The following is a 22,154-nucleotide window of genomic DNA, read 5'->3' as shown; positions in this document are numbered from 1 at the left end:
GGAGATGCCGTGAGATGGGCCTGGCAGAAGGCTGGAGCGGAGGGGAAAGGTCCTGCTGGGGCCCCTGAGGAACCCGTTAACAGCTGGAGAAACAAAGGCTCCTCCTGTGTTTGCAAAGCCAACCTGCAAACGGCGGGCTCCGGGGTGCAGCAGGCATTGGGGGGCAGCTGGCACTGTCACCCCAGGCAGTCACAGCCTCAGCCAGAGGTTTCCAGACACCACAACAAGGGCAGCGAGCTCCTAGCGCGGGCTCAGAATGACACCTCCTGGCTAGGGAGGGAAGGACAGCACCCCAGCTCTGCCTCGGAGACGCACAGAGCTGCTGGAGCAGCAGTGTTCAAAACCAGCCCAGCCAGCAGAGCTGGACCCGGGTGTTTGGGGAGCTGGGACAACTCTCCCCAATTCTTACCAGCCTTCATGCACATCGCATGGAGTTCAACAAGGCCAAGGGCAAGGTCCTGCACGTGGGTCGGGGCAATCCCAAGCAAAACTCCAGGCTGGGGGGGGGCAATGGATGGAGAGCAGCCCTGAGGAGAAGGACTTGGGGGTGTTGGGGGGCGAGAAGCTCCACATGCCCCAGCAATGTGCGCTGGCAGCCCAGAAAGCCACCCGTGTCCTGGGCTGCGTGTCCAGCAGCGTGAGCAGCAGGTCGAGGGAGGGGATTCTGCCCCTCTGCTCCGCTCTGGGGAGACCCCCCTGCAGTGCTGCATCCAGCTCGGGGGTCCCCAGCACAAGAAGGACATGGAGCTGTTGGAGCGAGTCCAGAGGAGGCCACGGAGATGATGGGAGGGCTGGAGCACCTCTGCTCTGGAGACAGGCTGAGAGAGTTGGGCTGGTTCAGCCTGGAGAAGAGAAGGCTGCGGGGAGACCTTCGAGCCCCTTCCAGTCCCTGCAGGGGCTCCAGGAAAGCTGGAGAGGGGCTGGTGACAAGGGCAGGGAGTGACAGGCCAAGGGGAATGGCCTGAAGCTGCAGGAGGGGAGATGGAGATGAGATGGGAGGCAGAAATCCTTCCCTGTGAGGGTGCTGAGGCCCTGGACCAGGTTGCCCAGAGAAGCTGTGGCTGCCCCTGGCTCCCTGGCAGTGTTGAAGGCCAGGTTGGATGGGGCTTTGGGCAAGCTGGGCTAGTGGAGGGTGTCCCTGCCCATGGCAGGGGTGGCACTGGATGGGCTGGGAGGTCCCTGCCCACCCAAACCAGTCTGGGGTTCTGTGACTGGGAGGAGGACGCTGCTGGGCCTGAGTCCAGGCTGTGGTGGCTGAATGCTTGGTAACTCGGACATCAGAGTTCTGGTGTCCCGACTGCCTGGAGTTCACCCCGTGTCTCGGGCAGGGCTGAGTGGCCTGTGCTGCCGGTGCTCTGCTGCAGTACTCGGGCCAGCAAGCAGCCGCCATTGCCCGGGGTGGGGGCACATAAACACGCCCACTGCTCCCCTCGGACATGCTCCGCCTGGTGAATTGTCCTTGAGACAGTCCAGGCAAACCCGCAGTGCCCACCCATCTCGGCTTTCCTCATAAGACCACAAGCAATTTGTGGTGGAAAGCTCTTAGCTTGGATGTGTGTCTGCACCGATGACATCCGTCAGCCAAAATAGCTCCGCGCAGCACACTGAGTGCTGTTACTTTGAGGACAGCGGAGGAAACCTTGAGGTTTGCGGTGCAGCTCGAACCTCTGCAGAGGCTGGCTGCTGGGATGAGCCGTAATCGCTACCTCCGTCCAGTTGTGGCTGCGTGTTCATGCCCCGAGAGAGGGGCCCTCGCCCCAGGACCAGGGGATGGGGGGCACAGGACAGAGCCCTGTCTGCTGGTGCCGCTCTGCAGGGACACAGGTTAAAGATGCAAGGCAGAAGGCTGAGCCACAGGCACAAATGATTTGGAGAAAAGAAAAGAGGCAGAAAATGTTGAGGAGAGAGCAGGAAGCACCTGAATCACAGACTCATAGCATGGTTTGGGTGGGAAGGGACCTCCCAGCCCATCCAGTGCCACCCCTGCCACGGGCAGGGACACCCTCCACTAGCCCAGCTTGCCCAAAGCCCCATCCAACCTGGCCTTCAACACTGCTGGGGAGCCAGGGGCAGCCACAGCTTCTCAGGGCACCCTGTGCCAGGGCCTCAGCACCCTCACAGGGAAGGATTTCTGCCTCCCATCCAATCTCCATCTCCCCTCCTGCAGCTTCAGGCCATTCCCCTTGGCCTGTCCCTCCCTGCCCTTGGCACCAGCCCCTCTCCAGCTTTCCTGGAGCCCCTGCAGGGACTGGAAGGGGCTCGAAGGTCTCCCCGCAGCCTTCTCTTCTCCAGGCTGAACCAGCCCAACTCTCTCAGCCTGTCTCCAGAGCAGAGGTGCTCCAGCCCTCCCATCATCTCCGTGGCCTCCTCTGGACTCGCTCCAACAGCTCCATGTCCTTCTTGTGCTGGGGACCCCCAAGCTGGATGTAGTACCTGGTAAAGAACAACGTGGGGCTTCCCCCAACCCCACCCACAAAGCGAGAGCGAGGGGCAGGCTCTCCGTCTCGCAGCCTGGCTCAGCGATGACCCCTGAGCTCTCCAGGCCCGACCTTCTGCAGCCAGGTCCATGCATCCCTGCCCTCTCCAGGAAAGTGTCCCACCTGCTTCCCGCACTGTCCCCCCCTCCCTGTCTGCGGGGTTCGGGACACTCATGGCTCTGTCCCCTCCACCAGCACCCACAGCCACGTGGCTGCCCGGCCCTAAACGCTCACCAGTCCAGAAACCAGTTCCTGCAACAAAGCTAGGCCTCGGTCTCACAGATCTTTCCTACGCACTAATTATACATGACTCCCCATAACGATGGTGAAACCTCCTGGGTAACCAACCCGGCAGCTCAGAGCAGCGCTCTGTGTGTTACTCACAGGGAAACCAACTTCTGACGTGCCTGAAACCACCGAGTAAATGTTCTGCTCTGAAGTCACAGCCCCTCCTGCCCCAGGCCTGTGTCACACCAGCCGATGAGCTCGCTGCCAGCAAGCCCGAACCCGTGAGCAGTGAGCACTGGTTCATGACGAAGGCACCGCAGCGAGCGGGGAAGTCCCCCCTCCTGCACACACCATCTCCTCCTCCGCAGCTCAGACCGAGCTCCAGCCAAAGGCCTGAAGGTTGCGGCGCTGCGTGCCTGGCACTCAGCAGAGCAGCAAACGTGTCCCAGCTCCAACACCACCTTGATCCGGTAACACCAACGATGCCACTCCGTCTCCCGTCCTGCGGCAGGAAAGCGGAGTGACAACAGCGCAGGGCGGCGCGCCGCAGGACTGCACCCCGCGTACTCCCAAACACAAAACACTGCACGAGTGCCGAGAACAGGACTCACTGTGGCGCAAACCTACAGTTACACATCAACCTGAAAACATGCAACCTGCCCCAACAGATCACCGGGACTATCCAGGGCGCTTCGGCTCAGACGCACACATCAGCCTTCCTAGACCCACACCTAATGCTGTGGCAACAAGGGCTCGTGGCCACCTGCTGACTGCTTCCTTCCCACAGCGGGGTGGGCACGAACCACCCCGCGAGGAAACCTCGGGCTCGTCAGGGTAGCGCCTCAATCCCTTCCCAACTCCAAAACCTCTGTGCTTGCCCAAAATGTCCTACATTCACAGCAGAGGACTGGAGAGAGCCAGCCCTGCGGAGAACACGCTCCAACCCTCCCCTGCCACCTTCCTCACCCACAGGGACTGGGAGCCGGGTCCTCGGAGCCGGGTCCTCGCCCAGCACACATCTCAGAACCACAGAGACAGTCTGGGCTGCAGCTCACAAGAGCTCTGGCTGTTTTATCTTGGTGGCAAACGTGAGCATCGTTACCTGCATACTACAGAAGAGTCTGGGGATCCACCACAGGCCAACCCGCCTCCGGGATCAAGGCTAACACTTTCTCTGGGTGGCTTCCCAGGCCAGCACCAGCAGGCAGGCTCCATCCCCAAGGAGGGACCCCCGCGCCCCCCCACCCCGAGGGGCACAAGCGCCTCTGCTCCGCACCAAGCCCCCTCCCAGCGGGGCCGGCGGAGCCCGGCCGAGCAGCGATAGTCACCCTTGGAGAGGTGGTCCCTGATGTAGCAGTAGGCCAGCGCAGCGAGGAGGGCAGGCACCGCAGCTCCCGGGGCGCAGCTCCCGTCTCCGCTCCGACGCCCGCCGGGGTCTCCTCCGCGACGACAGCCCCGCTCAGCACCCGAGGGCCACGGTGCCGGTTCTCCGTGGGACACCGCCGGGACGGGGCAGCCTGCGTTAGCCAGGCCGGTGATTCGCGGCCTGGGGGTCCGCAGCAGGGCCAAGCCTGGGACCTGCCGCCTCGGCCCCTCTGCGGGGGGGGTCCCCTTCGGGCCTGGCCCCGTATCTACGGGGGTGACCCCCGGCCCCGCTGCTAGAGGGGACCCCCCCGGGCCCGGCCCCGGCCCCGTTAGCGGGGGTCTCCCCCCCGGGCCCGGGCCCCGCTGCCGCCCCCGCCAGGCCGCGCCCCGCCATGGCAGCTCCGCGCTCGGCGGCGGCGGCGTGGGCTCGCGGCGCCCCCTGGCGGTCGAAGCCGGGAACAACCGCGGCCCGGCCGTTCGGGCCACCTCAGCCGTCGCCGGAGCTCCGTAGGCCGCCTGCGACGGCGACAACCACGGCCGCGCCCGGAGGAGCCGCGCTAGCCCCGGTGGCGGCGGGCGGGACGCCAGGGAGGCCAGCATCGTCCCCTCGCTCCCCGCGCTGCGCCGCTCGCACCTTCCCTAACACACCCCCCCCCCCCCGGCCGCTGAGGCCGGTGAATCAAGATGGCGGCCGCCGGCTGCCCGGCGCGGCCAGGGCGTTGGCGCGGGGGGGGGGCCGCGCGCAAGGCCTGCTGGGAGTTGTAGTCCCCTCCGTGGAATTCACCGCGCTGCCGCCGCCTCCGTGGACTACGACTCCCAGAGGGCTCCGCGGCCCGCCCCGCCCGCCCGGGGCATGCCGGGAAGTCGCGCCGGCTCCCGTCCCGGCAGGGGCAGCGCGGGGCCGCGGGTTCGAGTCCGGCCCGGGCCTGCACGCGCGTGCACACACACACGTGCGCACACACACGTGCACACACACACACACACGTGCACACACACGTGCACACACACGTGCGCACACACACTGGCGGGCGGGCACACACACAGGTGCACTGGCGTACATGCACGCACACAGAGCGCACACATGCCTGCACAGACACGTGCACTCGCACACATGCGTGCACACACACAAGCACAAACATATGCACTCGTGCATGCACACGCAGAGGAGTACACACGCACGCACACACGTGCACTCCTGCGTGCACACGTAGGGGTGCACAAGCATAGGCACAGGCGCGTGCGTGCACGTAGAACTCTTACACACCTGGGTGCACACGCACGCTCCTGTACGCACACCCGTATGCAGCCACGCACACACGTGTGCACACACGCTGCGGGCCCTGCGGGAGCCCTTTGCACCCCCGCGTGGGCCTCGCACGCCCAGGGGCACTCCCGTGTGGGCTGGGGCGTGCCCCCGGGATGAGCAGCGTCGCGGAGCAACTACGGCTCCGGACGCTCAGCCAGGGGCCCTTTGCACACCCGCTGGCCAGGTTTGCACACCCAGCTGGGCTGGGTGCTGCTGGGGCGGGCGGCCTCTCCCGGCCTCGCACCGCGCTGCTCCCCTCGTCCCACCCCTGCTCCGCGCCGGGGACCCTGCCCAGCACGGGCAGCGCGGGCAGCACGGGCAGTGCAGGCAGCACGGGCAGCGCAGGCAGCACCTCGGCCCTGCCCGGCCCCTCTGGGCAGCGTGGGGGAAGGGAGCAGCGCGGGGCACCCCGGCCGAGCCCCCCCGGAGCAAACCCTGCACGGGGTGCGAAGGGCTCCGCCAGGCCCGTCCCAGCGTGTGCGCACGCGGGTGTGCAACCCCTGTGCGCGGGCACGCGTGAGTGCGCCTGTGGGTGCGCGTGCGCGTGTCCGTATGTGCGTGCGCGCGTGCGGATCGTGTCGGTGCGTGCACCTACGGGCCTGTGCGTGTGCGTGCGTGCCTGTGTGTGCACGCACCTGTGCGTGTGCGTGAGCGCACGTGTGTGCATGAGTGCACGTGTGTGCATGCATGCCTCTGTGTGCGTGCGTGTAAATGCCTGCGAGTGCGTGTGAACGCCTGTGTATGAGCGCACCTGCGGGTGCGTGTGCATGTGTCTGTGTGTGCACGCATGCATGAGCACACGTTTGTGCACGTGCGTGTGTCTGCGTGCGCACGTGTGCCAATCGCATCTGTGCATGCACCTACGTGCCTGTGAGCGCGTGTGCTTGCCTGTGCATGAGTGCACACCTGTGTGCGTGTGCATCTACGTGACTCTGAGTGTGCGTGCACGTGCGCGTGCCCTGGCCTTTGCTTTCTGCCCCCCCGATGGCACGAGGGACCCCGGGACGCGGCCGGCAAACGTCTCCGTCCCCCAAAATCCCCCAAACCTCCCCAAACGCCGCCCCGGGCCCTGGGCCGCTCTGCCGCGGGGGGCTCAGCCCCCTCCCCGCCGTCGCACAGAGCCGCGACACGGCCCGAACGCTTTCCGCCAGGAAATCACCCCGGGAAGCGCCACACCACCGGGGTGGGAATGGCCGGGGGGGTCGGGAGCGCTGCCTTCCTCCTCCTCCTCCTCCTCCTCCTCCTCCCTCGTACCCCCGGCACCTCCAGCCGCCGCGTCCCCTCTCTCCCCCCTCCAGGCCCGTCGATAGTTCGGAGCCGGAGGGATTCGCCCCGTTTCCCGCCCGCGCTCGCAGCTCCGGGAGGAAAGGGGCCGTTTCCGCGTTATTCGGTGAGGAAAAGGGTCCTGAGCCGGGGGAGCTGGGGCTGCCCGCGGGGCTTTGCCACGCCGGGACTTGGGGGGACGGGGGGGGGCTGCAGCCACTCGCGGGGTTTGGAATTCCACGGCGTCGCTCCAGCGCTGCGACGGGCTCCGGCAAGCTCAGCGCCGGGGGGGTTCGACCGGCCTGTGAAAAAAGTTGCATTTTAGCAAGAAAAAATAAAAGTTGACCAAAATAATAATCAGGGTGACTGAGAAGCAGCAGTTTATTGCACACATAATGAAACGGGGGGGCGTTCCTCAGGGGTCGGTACTGGGACCGGCGCTGTTCAACATCTTCATCGGCAACATGGACAGCGGGATCGAGTGCACCCTCAGCAAGTTTGGCGACGACACCAAGCTGGGTGTTGGGTCGACACGCTGGAGGGAAGGGATGCCATCCAGAGGGACCTGGACAGGCTGGAGAGGTGGGACCATGCGAACCATGTGAAGGTCAACAAGGCCAAGGTCAAGGTCCTGCACGTGGGTCGGGGCAATCCCAAGCACAACTCCAGGCTGGGGGGGCAATGGATGGAGAGCAGCCCTGAGGAGAAGGACTTGGGGGTGTTGGGGGACAAGAAGCTCCACATGCCCCAGCAATGTGCGCTGGCAGCCCAGAAAGCCACCCGTGTCCTGGGCTGCGTGTCCAGCAGCGTGAGCAGCAGGTCGAGGGAGGGGATTCTGCCCCTCTGCTCCGCTCTGGTGAGACCCCCCTGCAGTGCTGCGTCCAGCTCGGGGGTCCCCAGCACAAGAAGGACATGGAGCTGTTGGAGCGAGTCCAGAGGAGGCCACGGAGATGATGGGAGGGCTGGAGCACCTCTGCTCTGGAGACAGGCTGAGAGAGTTGGGCTGGTTCAGCCTGGAGAAGAGAAGGCTGCGGGGAGACCTTCGAGCCCCTTCCAGTCCCTGCAGGGGCTCCAGGAAAGCTGGAGAGGGGCTGGTGCCAAGGGCAGGGAGGGACAGGCCAAGGGGAATGGCCTGAAGCTGCAGGAGGGGAGATGGGATGGGATGGGAGGCAGAAATCCTTCCCTGTGAGGGTGCTGAGGCCCTGGCACAGGGTGCCCCGAGAAGCTGTGGCTGCCCCTGGCTCCCTGGCAGTGTTGAAGGCCAGGTTGGATGGGGCTTTGGGCAAGCTGGGCTAGTGGAGGGTGTCCCTGCCCATGGCAGGGGTGGCACTGGATGGGCTGGGAGGTCCCTGCCCACCCAAACCAGTCCAGGGTTCTGTGAAACACCCGCTTTGTGCCCAGCAGCTCCCGGAGCAGGATGTGGGGCTCATACCGGGCGCTGCTGGGACCCTGAGGAAGCACCGAGCTGTGCCAAGCTGTGCCAGAAAGCTCCGGGAAGATCGCAGGAGCTCACCGGTGACCGCGGCGGCTCAGTCTCCTGCAGGAAACCCATTTTCTTCGACGCGGCGATGAGCCCTTATCACCGGGTATTTGCATCTCTCCGGCGGCTCCCAGCAGCCGCCCCCCCCGACAGCCCTCGGTGGAGCCTGGCAGCGTGGGACACGTTTGACACGTTTGCACGGCTAATTTAGCTTTGCACTCTGCTAATTAAAGCCTGTCAGGGAGATGCGGGGCGGAGGGGTAGCGTTAAGGCAGCGCCACGCAGCCTGGCTGTGCCGTGACCTCTGCCGAGAGCCGCCGCGGCACGCGAGGCGACAGCGGGGACGAAGGACGGGGTTTGGGGGGAGCAAAGGGAAACACGATGGTGTCGTGTCCCCCCCCGTCCCTGGGAACAGCCAGAAACGGGCAGTTCTGCACCCAGCGCCGAGTTTCGGCCGGTTCAAGCTGTGTCGCAGCTGCACAGGCAGCCCAGTTCCCCCAGTTCCCCAGCCCAGTTCCCCCAGTTCCCAAGCCCAGTTCCCCAACCCGGCCCGGTTCCAGCAGGCAGCCGGCCGGGCCGCGCCGTGCCCCGCACGCAGGCGGGATTTACAGGCCCGCGGATGACGTCTGTCCTATTTTAGGCTCGGGCTCTGCACGCCGCGGTGTGCACGGCAGGCCCTGTCTGGGGACGTGGGTGCTCCGGTCCGCCCCCCCCCGAGCTGGCATTGCCCGCGGTGCGGAGGGGGGTGAAGCCGGGCTGGGAAAGGCTGCGGGATGCTGGCGGCAGGACACCCCCCCCGGCCCCACCGCGCGGGAGCAGCCGTGCCGCGCGTCGAGTCCCGGCTCTGCGAGGTCCCCGTGCCGTGGGCGCCGTGCATGGTGACACCCCCCTTCCCCCGGGGACTACATCCTGGGGGGGCCCGTCCTTGGGCACGCAGCTCGGGAAGGGGCTCTGTGCCCCCCCGGCTGCCGGGACCGGCTGGGCTGGGCCGTGCTAAGCGATCGCCGCGCCGCTCCGGCGTCCTCTAAACGGTTATTTTGGGCAGCGTGAGCTGGAAGAGGCTTCCGTTGCGTTTCCAAGCCGAGAAAAAGAAATCCTGAGTCTGCAGCATTTCCAGAGCTGGCTGGGAAGCCCCAGCCTGTCCCAAAATTGCCTCCTAGTCATCGCCGAGGATGGCAGCGTGCCCTCCCGCTCCCGGCCAGCTCCACCGCCGCGCTGCCGCAGCCGGGCCCCGCACCGGCACGGGGGGGGGATGCGCTTGCCGGGCACCGTGCGTGTCCCCGGTGAGGAGGGATGATGCTCGTGTGCCGCACGGGGTGACGGTGGCGGTGCGGCCACGGACTCACAGAGACGGGGTCACGGCACGGCGGCCTGGCGAGGGGCCGCGGGTCCCAGTCCTGCGCCGGCGGCACCGTGCCCCGCACGGCACGGCGTGAGTGCGCCTGGGTGAGTGCGTGTGCATCCGTGGGTGTGCACCCATGTCTGTGTGCAGGTGAGGGATGTGTGTGCACCCGTGGGTGTGCATCCACGTCTGCGTGCAGGCGAGCAGGCGAGGGATGTGCATGCACCTGCGTGTGCACCCGTGTGCGTGCACCCCTGTGTGTGTGTGCAGGCAGGGACATATGTGTGTGCACCCACGGGCAGGCAGGGAAGCGTGTGTAAAGGCACGGGGCACGTGTGCACATGCAGGCAGTGTGTGCACCTGGCGTGTGCACGGGCAGGCTGGGTGTGCAGGGGGTGTGCGGGGGGGGTGTGCACGGGGGGTGTTTGTACCCCCGCAGCAGCGCTGTGCACGTCACCCCCCCAGGCCCTCCCCCCACCCGGTGCTCTCGGTCCCAGCCCCGGTGCTCCCGGTTCCCCCTCGGCTTCCCCCCCCCGCCGGGCTCCCCCCGCCCCCCCGCTCCCGGCCTCTCCCCGCTCCCCCCACCCCCGGGCTCCCCCCGGTTCCCCCCGGCTCCCCCCACCCCCGGGCTCCCCCCGGTTCCCCCTGGCTCCCCCCGCCCCCGGGCTCCCCCCGGTGCCCCCCCAGGTCCCCCCGCCCCCGGGCTCCCCCCGGTTCCCCCCGGCTCCCCCCACCCCCGGGCTCCCCCCGGTGCCCCCCGCTCCCCCCACCCCCGGGCTCCCCCCGGCTCCCCCCGTCCCTGGGCTCCCCCCGGTTCCCCCCGGCTCCCCCCACCCCCGGGCTCTCCCCGGCTCCCCCCGTCCCTGGGCTCCCCCCGGTTCCCCCCGGCTCCCCCCACGCCCGGGCTCCCCCCGGTGCCCCCCGGCTCCCCCCATCCCCGGGCTCTCCCCAGGTCCCCCCACCCCCGGGCTCCCCCCGGTGCCCCCCCCGCTCCCCCCGCCCCCGGTGCCCGCCCCGGCCCCGCCCCGGCCCATCGCGCACCGCGCACCGGGCGGCGCCGCGCCCCGGGAATGCCGCCGTAGGGCCGCCGCGACCCGCGGCACCGGCACGGGGCTGCGTGGGGGGTGTCCGTGGGGGTGTCCGCGGGGGGTGGGCGGGCGGGGTGCGTCCCGGGGCCATGTCGGGTCGCGACACCGTGCAGATCCCCGACGACCGGGACTTCGGGGCGTTCCGGGCGGAGTGCGAGTCGGAGCGCGGCTGGAGCCTGACCTACAGCAAGGCGGGGGTGGCCGTCTGGGTCCAGCTGCTGGAGCCCGAGCGCTCCCTCCACAAGATCAAGGTGAGCCCGCACCGGCACCGGGCACCGGGCACCGGGCACCGGGCACCTGCACCGGGGGGAGCCGGGACCCGGCCGCACGGAGGGAGCGCGGACCCCGGGGGTGGCGGTGGGGCAGGGGGGATCCGGGGGGTGACAAGGATCCTCGGGGGGGGCCTGGAGGCAAGCGGGGACCCCGGGGCGGTGCGGCACCCCAGGGCGATGCGGCACCCCAGGGCGATGCGGCACCCCAGGGCGATGTGGCACCCCAGGGCGATGCGGCACCCCGAGATGATGTGGCACCCTGGGGTGAGCGAGTGGGGACCCCGCAGCTAGTGGGGACTCAAGGGTGAGCCAGCACCCCTGGGGTGAGCCGGGACCGTGGGTGCAAGCAGGAATCCTGTGGCAAGTGGGGACCCTGGGGCGATGCAGCACCCTGGGGTGAGCAGGGACCCCAGCGGTTAGTGGGGACCCAGTGGCAAGTGGGGACTGAGGGGGGGTGAACTGGCACCCTGGGGTGAAGAGGGACCCTGAGGGTGAGTGGGGACCCCAGGAGTTAATGGGGACCCTAGGGCCAACGGGGACCTGGGAGCCAGCACCCTGGGGGAAAGCAAGGACACGGGGGTGATCCAGCACCCGGGGGTGATCCAGCACCCTGGGGTGAGCAGGGACCGTGGGTGCAAGCAGGAATCCTGTGGCAAGCAGGGACTTTGGGGCGATGCAGCACCCTGGGGTGAGCGGGGACCCCAGCAGTTAGTGGGGACCCTGGGGCGATGCAGCACCCTGGGGCGAGCTGGCACCCAATTGCAAAGAGGGACCCAAGGACAAGAGGGGTGCCGGGGGTGAGCCCGCACCCCGGGACACATGGGCACTCTGGGAGTGAGCGGGGACGGGGGGGACCCCTGGGGACCGGGGGGATGCACAGGGGTGACTGGGGGCTCAAACAGGGACCCCGGGGCTGTGGGACCGTGGGGCCTCAGTGCTGCCCGTCCCGTGCCCTCCCCGGCGCTCGCTGCACGGAGGAGATGTGGCTGGGGCTGGGCTGGGGGCTCCTCGGGGCCTCCTGGGCACCGGCCCACCCCCCCCGCCAGCCCTGCTCCGTCCTCACCCCGTGTCCCACCCGCGCTGTCCCCACCCGCGCTGTCCCCTCGCCCTGCGGTGCCCTGCAGCCCCCTCTCCCCCCGACGCGGACCAAAGTTCCCGGGGCTCTCCGGGTCCCCGCTGCATCCCCCGGGGGGGCCCCTTCCCTCCCTGGTGCCGGTTTGCCAGGCTGGCACAGGCGGGTCTGAGCGTCTGTGCCGCCCGCGGCCGATCGGGTGGGCTTCGCCGGGGGATACCGGGCTGCCGGGTGGGATCCCTTCACCCTAAAAACCGGGGAGCGAGGTCCTGGTGTGCAGCGAAGAGCAGGGCTGCGGTGCTGAGCGTGCCTGGGGGATGGTGGGGGGGCCCACGGGCACGTCCCGGCTCGTCCCTCTGGCAAAGCGGGGACCGGACACCAGGAATCAAAGGGAAAACTTGGGACAGGAGCGGCGTCAGGCTGGGGCTGCCGGTGGCCACGGGCCACCGTGCCACGCTGGAGCCTCTGGCTGGCTCTCTGCGGGGTTGGCCGGTGGCCCCGTCCTTGCCAGCACCTCCACAGAGCTTTCCCCGGTGCAGCGGGTTGTATCGCCCGCGTCTCCGCTGGGCCGAGGCACGGCAGGGACGGTGGTGGCCCGGCGGGGTTGGTGGCGGAGGCGGTGGCGGCGGTGCGGCCTGCTCTCACGCCGCTCTGCAGCAACCGCGCAAACAAGCAGCGCTGGCAGCGCCGGGGAAACCTGTCCCTGGGGTGGCGGCGGTGGCGGTGGCGGGAGCACCGGCTGTGCCCGGTTCTCGCCGCGCCTGCGCCCGCCGGGGAATTGCCTCTGTTTGCTCCCCGGCGCCAGCCGGCTGCCGGAGCCGCGGCCGTGTTTGCGTATCGGGGCTGCGGTGACCCGGGGACGGGCCCACGCCGTGCCCCCGTGGCCGCGGTGCCGTAGCAGCGAGCCCTGGGAGGGGGGGGACGGGCCCTGGGGTCTGGGGGGGTCCCTGGTGCTGCTCCCCGCCCCCCCCCGAGGCGTGAGCCCGACCCCGCACCGGGACACGTGGCCAGCGGGACGTGGGGCACCCGTCCCCGTGGGTCTGGGCACCTCCCCGGCACGTGCACGGCCCCGTGGGTCACCGTGTCCCGGCCCCCCCGCCGAACCCCCCGTGCCCCCCAGCCCTGCTGCTCGCTCTTGGGGCGTTGCTGCATCCCGAAACATCTCCGGCGGGATTGGGGTGCCAAATCCGGTGGGAGGGAGTGGGTGTGAGCACGTGGTAGGGGGGACACGGTATGGGGGGGGTACTCCCTGCCCGTCCCCTGCCCGTCCCCTGCCCGCCCCGACAATCCCGCTGTGCCACGTCTGCCTGCGGCGGTCGGCGGGGCAGGGAACCGGCTCCCGGCACACACCAGGATGTCCCGGCCCGGGCTGGCACGGCGCGTTCCCACGCGGGGCGGTCGGCACCCGACGACACCCCCGAGCCGGGGCAGCCCCCCAGGGCTGGGGCAGCCCGGTGCTTCGCTCTCTGTGCCGGGGGGAGCCCGGACTTGGGGGGCTGCTCAGCTGAACCCCACGAGGAGCCCCCTCGTCCCCGAGAAAGGGCCAAGGTCCCCGTTTCCCCCCAGGAAACCTTTGCTCCCCGTGCCCGCTGCCCTCCCCCCGGCAGCGAGCCGCCCCGCGGGGCTCTGCAAACCCCCCCCGGCACCCAGCCCTGCTCCCCCCAAGCCGCTCTGGGTCCAGCACCCTCCTGGCCAGATCCTGCTTGGAGGTTCCCTGCTCGGCGCCACGCGTGTGCAGGTACCGGGGGCCGTGGGGGGACCAACGGTCCCTGTGCCCCCCCCCCAGTCCCCAGCAGCGCCCAGACCCAGCACCCCCGGCCTGGGACAGGATGTTCCCGCCAGATTTCCCGCCGGCCGTCGGCACGGGCAGGTGCCCCGGCACACGTGGCGTCGCTGACGTGGCCCGGCGGCACCAAGCTGGGGCGTTCGCCCCCCCCCCACGCCGTGGCTCCCCGGGCAGGGGGCTGGGGGCTGCCCGCGGTGCCTGGCGCCCGCAGCCTCCCCGGAGCCGTTCTCCTCGCTGTTTGCTCGCTGGCTTCCTCGCTCCCGCTGCTGCTTTGTAATTAAAGGAAACCCCAAGGTCTCGCCCTGCGCCGAGGCGGCTGCCCCCCCCCCGCCATTAGGGATGCAGCTCTCGTCTAACCTGTTCTCTGGAGTCTGGAAACCACTTTGTGCCACCGGGATCCGACACAACCCGGGGCCGATTCACGCCTGGGACGCGGGGTTTGGTGGCCTGGGGGCTGCCCCTTCGCCGTCGTGGTGCCCGAGATGGCTGCGGGGTGGGGGACCCCAGCCGGGACCCCTCTCCCCACCCCGCTGGAGCAGCGAGCCGGTGCCTGGGGACCCCCAGCCCCAGGGGAGACGCCGCCCCTGGGAAGGAGCCATCCCATGGGAAACACCGGGAGGGGGCCGGAGCTTCGCCGGGCTTTGCCGGGCTTTGCCGGGGACGCAGGCGCTGGCCGTCCCTGTCCGGACCCCGGCTCCCGCTCGTCACTTATTCATCAGGTCACCTTGAGACGCGGCGCCCGGTCGTTAGCGATCACGCCGCACATCCGGGCCGCGGGGGAGATCTTCTCTGTAATTAATGACCCCCATGGCCGCCGGCACTGCCTGCACCGGGCACCGCCGGGGAAGCTCGCTCTGGGCTGGAGGGGACGCCGCTGGCAAAGCCGGGGCTTGGTGCCGGTGTCGGCCCCCCCCCCGAGGATGTGGGGCGGGGGGTTGAGGTGACCCTGGAGGGAGTTTTTCTCCATCCTGGGGGTCCCCTCAGTCCCCAACCACCTGCGTGGCCTCCGCGAGGTTCCCCCCGAGGTGGCCGCAGCCCCCCAGGCAGAGGGGGGGTCCCCCCCTCCGCTCTCGTCCCACAGCCCGGCACGCCGTCAGCCGTCCCCTCGTGCCCGGCATGGCCCCGGTGACTTCTCCTGGTGCCGGCCGTGCCCGTGCGGGCCCAGAGCTGCCCCCGTGAGCCCCCTCCCTGCAAAATCTCCGGGGCGGGGAGGGCGTCGGGGCAGAGCTGGCTCGGGTGGCCCCTTGCCCCCGTTGCGTTCGCCTCCCCACTCTCGCTCTTGCTTCCTCCTTCTCCTCCTCGCCCCGTTCACGTCAGAGTCAATATTGACTCAGGGCTGGGGCGCGCGGTGCTCTGGGCGCTTCCCGGCCGCCACCGTCCCCTCTCGTCCCCCAGCAAGAGCCCTGCGAGCCCCCCGGGGCCGTGAGTCACCCCCAGGCTGCAGGCAGCGCGGGCAGGTCCTGAGTCACCCGGCCGGTCCTGCCTGCGTGGGCACAGCTCGGCCGACCTGCCTCCCCGCTTTGGGGATAAACGGGATCGGTGGCGGCACCCGACCCCGCGCCCAGCCCGGCGCAGGCACGGTCCTGGCAGCGGGGCCCGGCTGTGGGTGGGAGCGGGGGTCCCCGAGGACGTCGGCTGGGGCTGCGCTCCGTGAAACCGTCTGGCAAGGCCCCTCGGGTGCTCGGCCGAACGGGGGCTCACGTGGCGGGGTTGTAGTGCAAGGCACGGGGGGGACGGGCTCCATGGGGCAGGGACGGGCTCCATGGGGTTGGGGACAGGCTCTGTGGGGCAGGGACAGGCTCCGTGGGGCAGAGACGGGCTCTGTGGGGCAGGGACGGGCTCCGTGGGGTTGGGGACAGGCTCCATGGGGCAGGGACGGGCTCTGTGGGGCAGGGACGGGCTCCGTGGGGTTGGGGACAGGCTCCGTGGGGCAGGGACGGGCTCCGTGGGGCAGGGACGGGCTCCGTGGGGCAGGGACGGGCTCCGTGGGGCAGGGACGGGCTCTGTGGGGCAGGGATGGGCTCCATGGGGTTGGGGACAGGCTCCGTGGGGCAGGGACGGGCTTCGTGGGTGGAGGGTTTGGCCCTGCAAGCAGCAGTCGTGCTGCGCTCGCTGCACAGTTGCCTGCACCGCCCCACGGCTCCGGCGGCCCTTGCCCCGGTGGCATCCCCGTTGCCGGATGACGTCCCCGTTGCCGGCTGGCATCCCCGTTGCCGGGGGAGGACCGCAGCTTCTCCTTTCTTTCCTTCTCTTCCTGAGGGTTTGGCTGCCATGGTTACTGGAGCTGCTCCCAACCCGGGGGGCTGCTCCCCGCTCCGGCCCCCCGGCAGGATGCTCGCTGCCCCGTGGCGCAGGGCACGGCCCCGCACACCAGCCGCCCCCCCCCCGGCACCGCCGGTGCCCCGTGCAGGGATGCTGCTGGGGGGGGGGACGGTGATGGGGGGGAAGAGGTGAGGTGGGAGGGTGCCCCCCCCAAAAGACCCCCCAGCATCCGGCGCTCGGCTCCACGCTGCCTCGGGGTGTAGCCGGCCCCGTGTGCCCGGGCTGCGAGGTGGCCCTGGGTGACAAACTGGGCTAGACTGGGCCAGACTGGGATCCAGCTCCTTGGGGGGGAGGGGGGGGGGGGGTTGCCATGTGTTTTGGGGAGCCCTCCGGCCCGGGGTGGTTTCTCACCCACCCACCCCTGCAGTGCAGGATGGAGTGCAAGGACGTGCCGGCGGAGACGCTCTACGACGTGCTGCATGACATCGAGTATCGGAAAAAGTGGGACACCAACGTCATCGAGACCTTCGACATCGGGAAGCTGACCGTCAACTCCGACGTGGGCTACTACGCCTGTGAGGAGGGGGCCGGGGGGTCCCGGAGGGGGAGCCGAGCCCCGGGGCCGTTGCGGCTGTGGGTTCAGCGTCCGTGGGGCTGGTGGGTGCCGGGGTGCCCGGGCATCGCTGCGGGGAGCCCGGGTACCGGGACAGGAGGGATTTGGGGGGCGGGCTTGGAGTCCCGGGGGGGATGCCCGCACTGGGGGGGGGAGTGGGTTCACCCCGGTCCCCCACGGCTCCTGTCCCCAGGGAGGTGCCCCAAGCCCCTGAAGAACCGGGACGTCATCACGCTCCGCTCCTGGCTGCCCATGGGCACCGACTACATCATCATGAACTACTCCGTCAAGCACCCCGTGAGTGCCGGGGGGGTCGGGGCGGGTGGTGGGGGTGGTCTGGGGTGCCGCCCGCGCCGGGACGGGGCTGGGTTTGCCCCGTGGGTCGCTCAGAGCTGGGGAGGAGGCCGGAGGCGGTCGGGGGGGCTGTGGGGGTCGGGGCAGCCCTGCCTGCCGTCAGTGCTTGCCTGCACCCCGTCCCACCCCCGCCACGTCCCTGTGCCCCCCGCGCTGTCCCCCCCTGCAGAAGTACCCCCCCCGGAAGGACATGGTGCGAGCGGTCTCCATCCAGACGGGCTACCTGATCGAGGGGACGGGAGCCAAGAGCTGCACCATCACCTACCTGGCACAGGTGGACCCCAAAGGTACGGGGGGGACCCCCGCGCCCCAGGGTTCAGCCCACCCCGGTCCCGTCCTCGTCCCTCGGGGACGGTCGCCCTCCGGTTTGGGGGCTGTCCTCACGGGTCGGCCGAGGTTAATAAATCGGGTGGGAGTTTTGTGGAGCCGGGAGGGGTGGGGGGGCTGGGGGGGGGCTCAGAGACGGGCAGCAGCAGGCAGCAATGGGCAGGGAGGCAGCCGGGAGCATCTCGGGATGCAGCCGGAGCCAGACCGGGAGCGCTGGAGCAATGCCGGGAGGAAACATTTTGGGCCTGTTCTCTTGAAATAGTTCTTCTCCGGGGCAGAAGGGGCGGCCAAAACGCTGAAACCGCTTTTGGTTTTGAACGCGGCTGCAGCTGAGGCAGCACTTGGGGTCAAACCCCAACTCCCCCGGAGCGCTCCCCCCGCTGTCCCCTCTGCAGACGGGTGTCCCCGAGGAGGGTGCCGGGGGGTGTGTGGGGGGGTCCTGGCTGTGCCGGGGGTGCCGGTCCCAGCCCGGCTCCTCTCGTCTCCGCAGGTTCCCTGCCGAAGTGGGTGGTGAACAAATCCTCGCAGTTCCTGGCCCCCAAGGTGAGCGGGTCGCAGCGGGGCGGGGGGGGTGTGTGTGCAAAGGGTCCCCCTGCCCGGCTCAGCTCCGACCCAGCCTTCCTCCCAGGCGATGAAGAAGATGTACAAGGCTTGCCTGAAGTACCCGGAGTGGAAGCAGAAGCACGACCCGCACTTCAAGCCCTGGCTGTTCCCCGAGCAGAGCCGCCTGCCCCCGCTGCCGCTCTCCGAGCTGTCCCTCCAGCACGCCGACTCCCTGGAGAACATCGACGAGAGCTCCCTGGCCGAGACCAAAGACGACCGCGGCGAGGCCAGCGACGAGGACAGCGTTAACTGACCCCCCCCGCACACCCCGACACCCCCTGGGGCCGTTCTGTCCCCGTGCCCCCCCACCCCAAATGCAGTTTGTGTCTCTCTCTTGCACGCACGTGCACGTGCACCCACGCTTCTGGCACGGGGACGGGGGGACGTCCCCCCGCTGCCACCCCCCTGCCTGGGGACAGCGGGGCCGTGCTGGGCTCCCCCCGGCCGGGGGCTGCCACCCCCCACCCCACCCCAGGGTGGGAGGTCGGGGGGTGTCCGGTCCCTTGGCAGCCATCGCGGGACGCCGACGTCGTCCCCGTCGGTTGCAGACCCAAAGTGCCCTTCAGCTCTTGGCCCGGGGAGGGGGGGGCAGAGGACGCGGGGGGGGGCCCTGTTCCTGCTCCCCAGCCCTGGGGGCACCCCCACACCCCTTCCCCACACCCCCTCTGCTCCCCTGTCCCTGCCCCCCGTCTCCTCTGGTAGGGTCTCCCAGAACTGCCTTCCTCCCGCGGGACCCCTGCCCCGAGCGGACCCCAGGGCTGGGGGGGGCCTGCCCGCACCTCCCGGCCTGCAAAGGGGGCTTTGGGGGGGGCTTGGGGGGCTCCTGGCATCTCCAGGCATGCGGGGGGGGGGGGCGGCTTAGGGGGGTCCTGGCACCTTCATGCATGTTGGGGGGCTCCTGGTACCTCCATGCATGCTGGAGGGGCTCTGGGGGCTCCCAGCATCTTCAAGCATCTTGGGGGGGGCTCCTGACACCTCCATACATTCTGGGGGTCCCGGGGGGCTCCCAGCATCTCGGATATCTTCAGATGTGCTGGGGGGGTCTATGGGGGCTCCCAGCACCTCCAGATATGTTGGAGGGGGGGACCTGGGGGTCTGCTGGCACCTCCAGACCTGCTGGGGGGTCCCTGGGGGCTCCTGCCCCCCCGTCCAGGCGAGGGGCCCCGAGCTCGGTGTCCGAACACTTTCTACACTGGAATTAGAGGCCTTGCCCCGGGGTTTTGGAGCTGCTCCTGGGCCGCGCTCCTGCCCCCCGTCCTTTGCCGGGGGCGGCGAGGGGGGGACGGAGATTTTGTACCTTATACCGGAGCTGATTATTTCGGAATAAAAGAAAGAAATCCGGTGCGGGGGGTGGCACGGCATCTCTGTCCTGCCTCGGTGCCCTGGGACCCCCCCTGCCCCCAGCTTTTGGGGGGGGGGGGGTGTCCCGGGGGTGCCCTGCCGTGGGGGTGCTGCCGGGGGCCACAGGAGGTTGTGGGGTCCCTGGGCTGAGCCCGGGAGGGGCCCCCGGGGGGGGCTGTCGGCGGTGGCGATGCCACCAGAGGGTGCCAGAGAAACCCCTAAACCCAATTAGCGCTGGGCACTAATTAGGGACACGGCTGCTCCCCCCTGCAGCGCGTTTTGCCCCAGCCAGACCAGTACGACCAGTACCGCCTGTCGAACACCCCAACTGGGGCACAGCCCCCCCTAAAACACCCCCAAACCCCCCCTGGGAGAGGAGCGCCGGGGCGGGGGGCAGGGGTTGGGGGGGTCTCTCTGGGGATGCATCCCGCCCCCCCCCAGCCGCGCTCCAGCACTACGGGGGGGGCTGAAACGCCCTAAAATGGGGGGGGGGGGGGGGTCCGACGGCTGCGGCGGGAGGATGGAGCTCGGGGTGTCCCGGGGCCTTCACCCCCCCCCCCACCCCCCCTCGATGTGTACCCCCCCCCCCCGAGCTGTGGGCTGCCCGGGGGGGCGCTGGGGAGCGGGGGGGCGCAGCGGGCAGCCGGCCGGGGCCGGGCTCTGCCAGGGCACCTCCTTTTATTCACTCCCGGGAAGGGCTTTTCCCTCCCCCCCCCAGCCCCCCCCGTGCCCGGCCCGCAGCCGCCGCCGGAGCCCGCAGCCGCCCGGCCAGGTCAGTGCGGGGAGCGGGGGGGGGGGACACACACACGGCGGCGGCCCCCGGCTGCCCGGGGGGGGTCACCGGCCCTGCCCCCCCCCCCCACCCCCCCGCTGCTTCTCCGCAAACTTTGGCACCGGCCGGAGCGGGGGGGGGGGGGTGAGGGGGGTCGGGGGGGGCAGCGCTGCGGGGGCGCAGCCGGGCCCGGTGCTGCGGGGGGGGGGGGGGGGCACACGGGACACGGACACCGACCGCGGGTCCCCCCCCTGCCCCCGGTGCGGGAGTGGGTCTGCCAGGCTGGGGGGTTGGTTTTGGGGTGCAGACAGGGGTCTGGGGTCTGCGAGGTGTTGGGGTGCCTGGAGCACTGGGGGGGGGGGGTCACAGGGGATGCTCCATCCAGGGGACAGGCTGGCACCCCCAGGGAGCGGGGGTCTGCGAGGTGTTGGGGTGCCCGGAGCACTGGGGGGGGGTCAGAGGGGATGCTCCATCCAGGGGAGCGTGGCCCTGCGTGGACCCCGGCCGCAGCGGGCTCAGCCCCGGGACCCCCCCCGCTCCTCATGGGGTGCAGCCCCGTGCGAAGCTGCCGGCGCGCGCGGTTATGGCCAGCGCAGCCCCCCCCCCGCCCCAGCACGCCGGCAGGGCCTGGCTGGGTGCAGCGTGCCGGTGGGCCGAGCCGATGCGACGTTCCCGGCGTGCCGCCGGCGCGCACCCCAGCGCCAGGCGTGACCTCGTGCTGCCGTCGCACGTGGGACCGGGCTGGGCCCCGGGGACTCGCTTCCGATTCCGCCCGTCGATTTCGATCTGCTGCATCTTCCTCATCCTCCCCCGCACCTCTCCCGAACCTGACTTAAAAATAGGACCCAATTAACGAGGGAAGCCGGCCGCCGCTCCACCCCCGCGCGGGGCGATAACGGCGCAAAACCGGAGCCAGGACCACGCTGCGGCCCGGGGGGGGCTGCGCGGTGGGGGCAGATAACGGGGCAAAACCCCTCGCGGGGGGGTTCTTAGGTCTTTGGCGTGTTGGGGGTGCCGCCAGAGCCTCGGCGTCGGGGGGCCTGCGAGAAGAACCGGCTCCGTAGGGGAGCGGAGGATGCTGCGGAACGCCTGGGGTGCCGAGGGAGCTGCCTGCCTGGGGGGGTTTCGGGGGGCTCAGGTAGGATGGAGGCGATCGGCAGCGCGGGTGGAGGACGCGGCTCTGCCGGGTACGGGAGGGCTGCGCCGGGGGGTTCCTCGCGGTGCTGGGCTGGTTCTGTCCCGCCGCTGGCTGGGGGGACGTTGGTGTCCCCCTAAACGCTGTCGGGGAGGTGTGCGAGGCTTCGGCTTCACCGGGGTGACCCCCCCTGCGCGGCTGCCGGTCCCCTGGGGGACTCGGGGTGCCCTGCGGTCCGTGTGACCCCACCGCCTGGGGAAGGCCACGGCACCCTCGTCTTCTGCTGACGGCTTGGGGGAGCCCGCAGCGACGGCGCTGAGCGCCTGGGGAGCGGGGATGCTGCGGGGGGGGGTGATGGCTTCGGGAGCGGGGGGATGCTGCGGGGGGGGGGTGACGGCTTCGGGAGTGGGGGGATGCTGCGAGGGGGGGGTGATGGCTTCGGGGAGCGGGGGGATGCTGCGAGGGGGGGTGCTGTGAGCAGGGGGATGCAGGCAGCAGAGGCACTTTTTTTTTGGGGGGGTGCCAGACACCGGCCCCGAAGGCTGAGCTCCCGCAGAGCATCACCCCCTAAACGTGGGGCCGAGCCCGACGCGTCGGCCGGCGGGTGCTGCCGTGCGCGGCCCCTCCTTGCACGGGGCACGGCCTCGCGTGGGCGAGGGGCCGAGACTGCGGGGACCGCGTGTGTCCCCCCCCGCCCCGGGAGCAGGCAGCCAGCGTGTCCCCGTCCTCGGGCTGCTCTGCGGGATGAAAGGAGCATTGTCTGGGCAGCCCAAGCGCAACGCGCCCGGGCCGACTCGCAGCCCCCGCCGTGGGGAGCCATGGGGGGCGACCGCGGGAACCTCACGTCTCCCCCCCGCGTCCCCAAACCGTCCCGCTTCATTTTTTCCCCTCGCCGAGGCTTTGGGAACTGAGCGGGGAGGGAAACCCCCCCCCACAACCCAATTTTTTTTTAATTTTTTTTTTTTTTGGGAAAGTCCCTGTGGTTTTCCCCTCGGCTCCCGTTTCCATGAGGCGGCCAAACCTCCGTGCGGGAACAAGCTCGGGCCTGGCAGGGCTGCCGCCGCGCCT

At 70.1% G+C, this 22,154-nt stretch overlaps 2 protein-coding genes across 5 annotated transcripts in view; one reads left to right on the top strand and one right to left on the bottom strand.

Moving 5' to 3' along the window:
- The window catches only part of CLPB (ClpB family mitochondrial disaggregase), an 86,647-nt gene extending 81,892 nt beyond the window's left edge, over positions 1 to 4,755 (bottom strand). Inside the window, exon 1 of one of the 2 annotated variants that reach the window (XM_075742696.1) lies at positions 4,034 to 4,755. In XM_075742696.1, coding sequence (XP_075598811.1) covers positions 4,034 to 4,670 — 637 coding nt within the window. In that variant the 5' untranslated portion in view covers positions 4,671 to 4,755. The remainder of the gene's footprint in view (positions 1 to 4,033) is intronic. The other variant, XM_075742697.1, reaches the window with a different exon arrangement.
- Positions 4,756 to 10,515: 5,760 nt separating this feature from the next.
- On the top strand, positions 10,516 to 18,874 carry STARD10 (StAR related lipid transfer domain containing 10). 3 transcript variants are annotated; one of them, XM_075742671.1, is made up of 6 exons: positions 10,516 to 10,800; positions 16,369 to 16,516; positions 16,748 to 16,851; positions 17,078 to 17,195; positions 17,726 to 17,778; positions 17,864 to 18,874. In XM_075742671.1, the coding sequence occupies exons 1-6, from the start codon at positions 10,639 to 10,641 to the stop codon at positions 18,089 to 18,091; spliced, it is 813 nt and encodes a 270-aa protein (XP_075598786.1). In that variant the 5' UTR covers positions 10,516 to 10,638; the 3' UTR covers positions 18,092 to 18,874. The 3 variants fall into 3 exon arrangements, with proteins under 3 accessions (XP_075598786.1, XP_075598785.1, XP_075598788.1); XM_075742670.1 differs by having other exon boundaries at positions 10,605 to 10,800; positions 17,852 to 18,648; XM_075742673.1 differs by having other exon boundaries at positions 10,661 to 10,800; positions 16,374 to 16,516; positions 17,852 to 18,648.
- The last annotated feature ends 3,280 nt before the right edge of the window (positions 18,875 to 22,154 follow it).

The sequence above is a fragment of the Balearica regulorum genome, chromosome 1, assembly GCF_011004875.1.
Source record: "Balearica regulorum gibbericeps isolate bBalReg1 chromosome 1, bBalReg1.pri, whole genome shotgun sequence".
Classification (NCBI taxonomy): Eukaryota; Metazoa; Chordata; class Aves; order Gruiformes; family Gruidae; genus Balearica; species Balearica regulorum.
Note: the sequence above shows the minus strand (reverse complement) of the source record. Positions and strands in the feature narration are given on the sequence as shown.

Coding starts and splice junctions, on each gene's coding strand:
- STARD10 (XM_075742670.1), top strand. CDS start 10,639: ATGTCGGGTCGCGACACCGTGCAGATCCCCGACGACCGGGACTTCGGG. Junction 10,801..16,368: donor GCTCCCTCCACAAGATCAAG/GTGAGCCCGCAC, acceptor CCACCCCTGCAG/TGCAGGATGGAGTGCAAGGA. Junction 16,517..16,747: donor CGACGTGGGCTACTACGCCT/GTGAGGAGGGGG, acceptor TCCTGTCCCCAG/GGAGGTGCCCCAAGCCCCTG.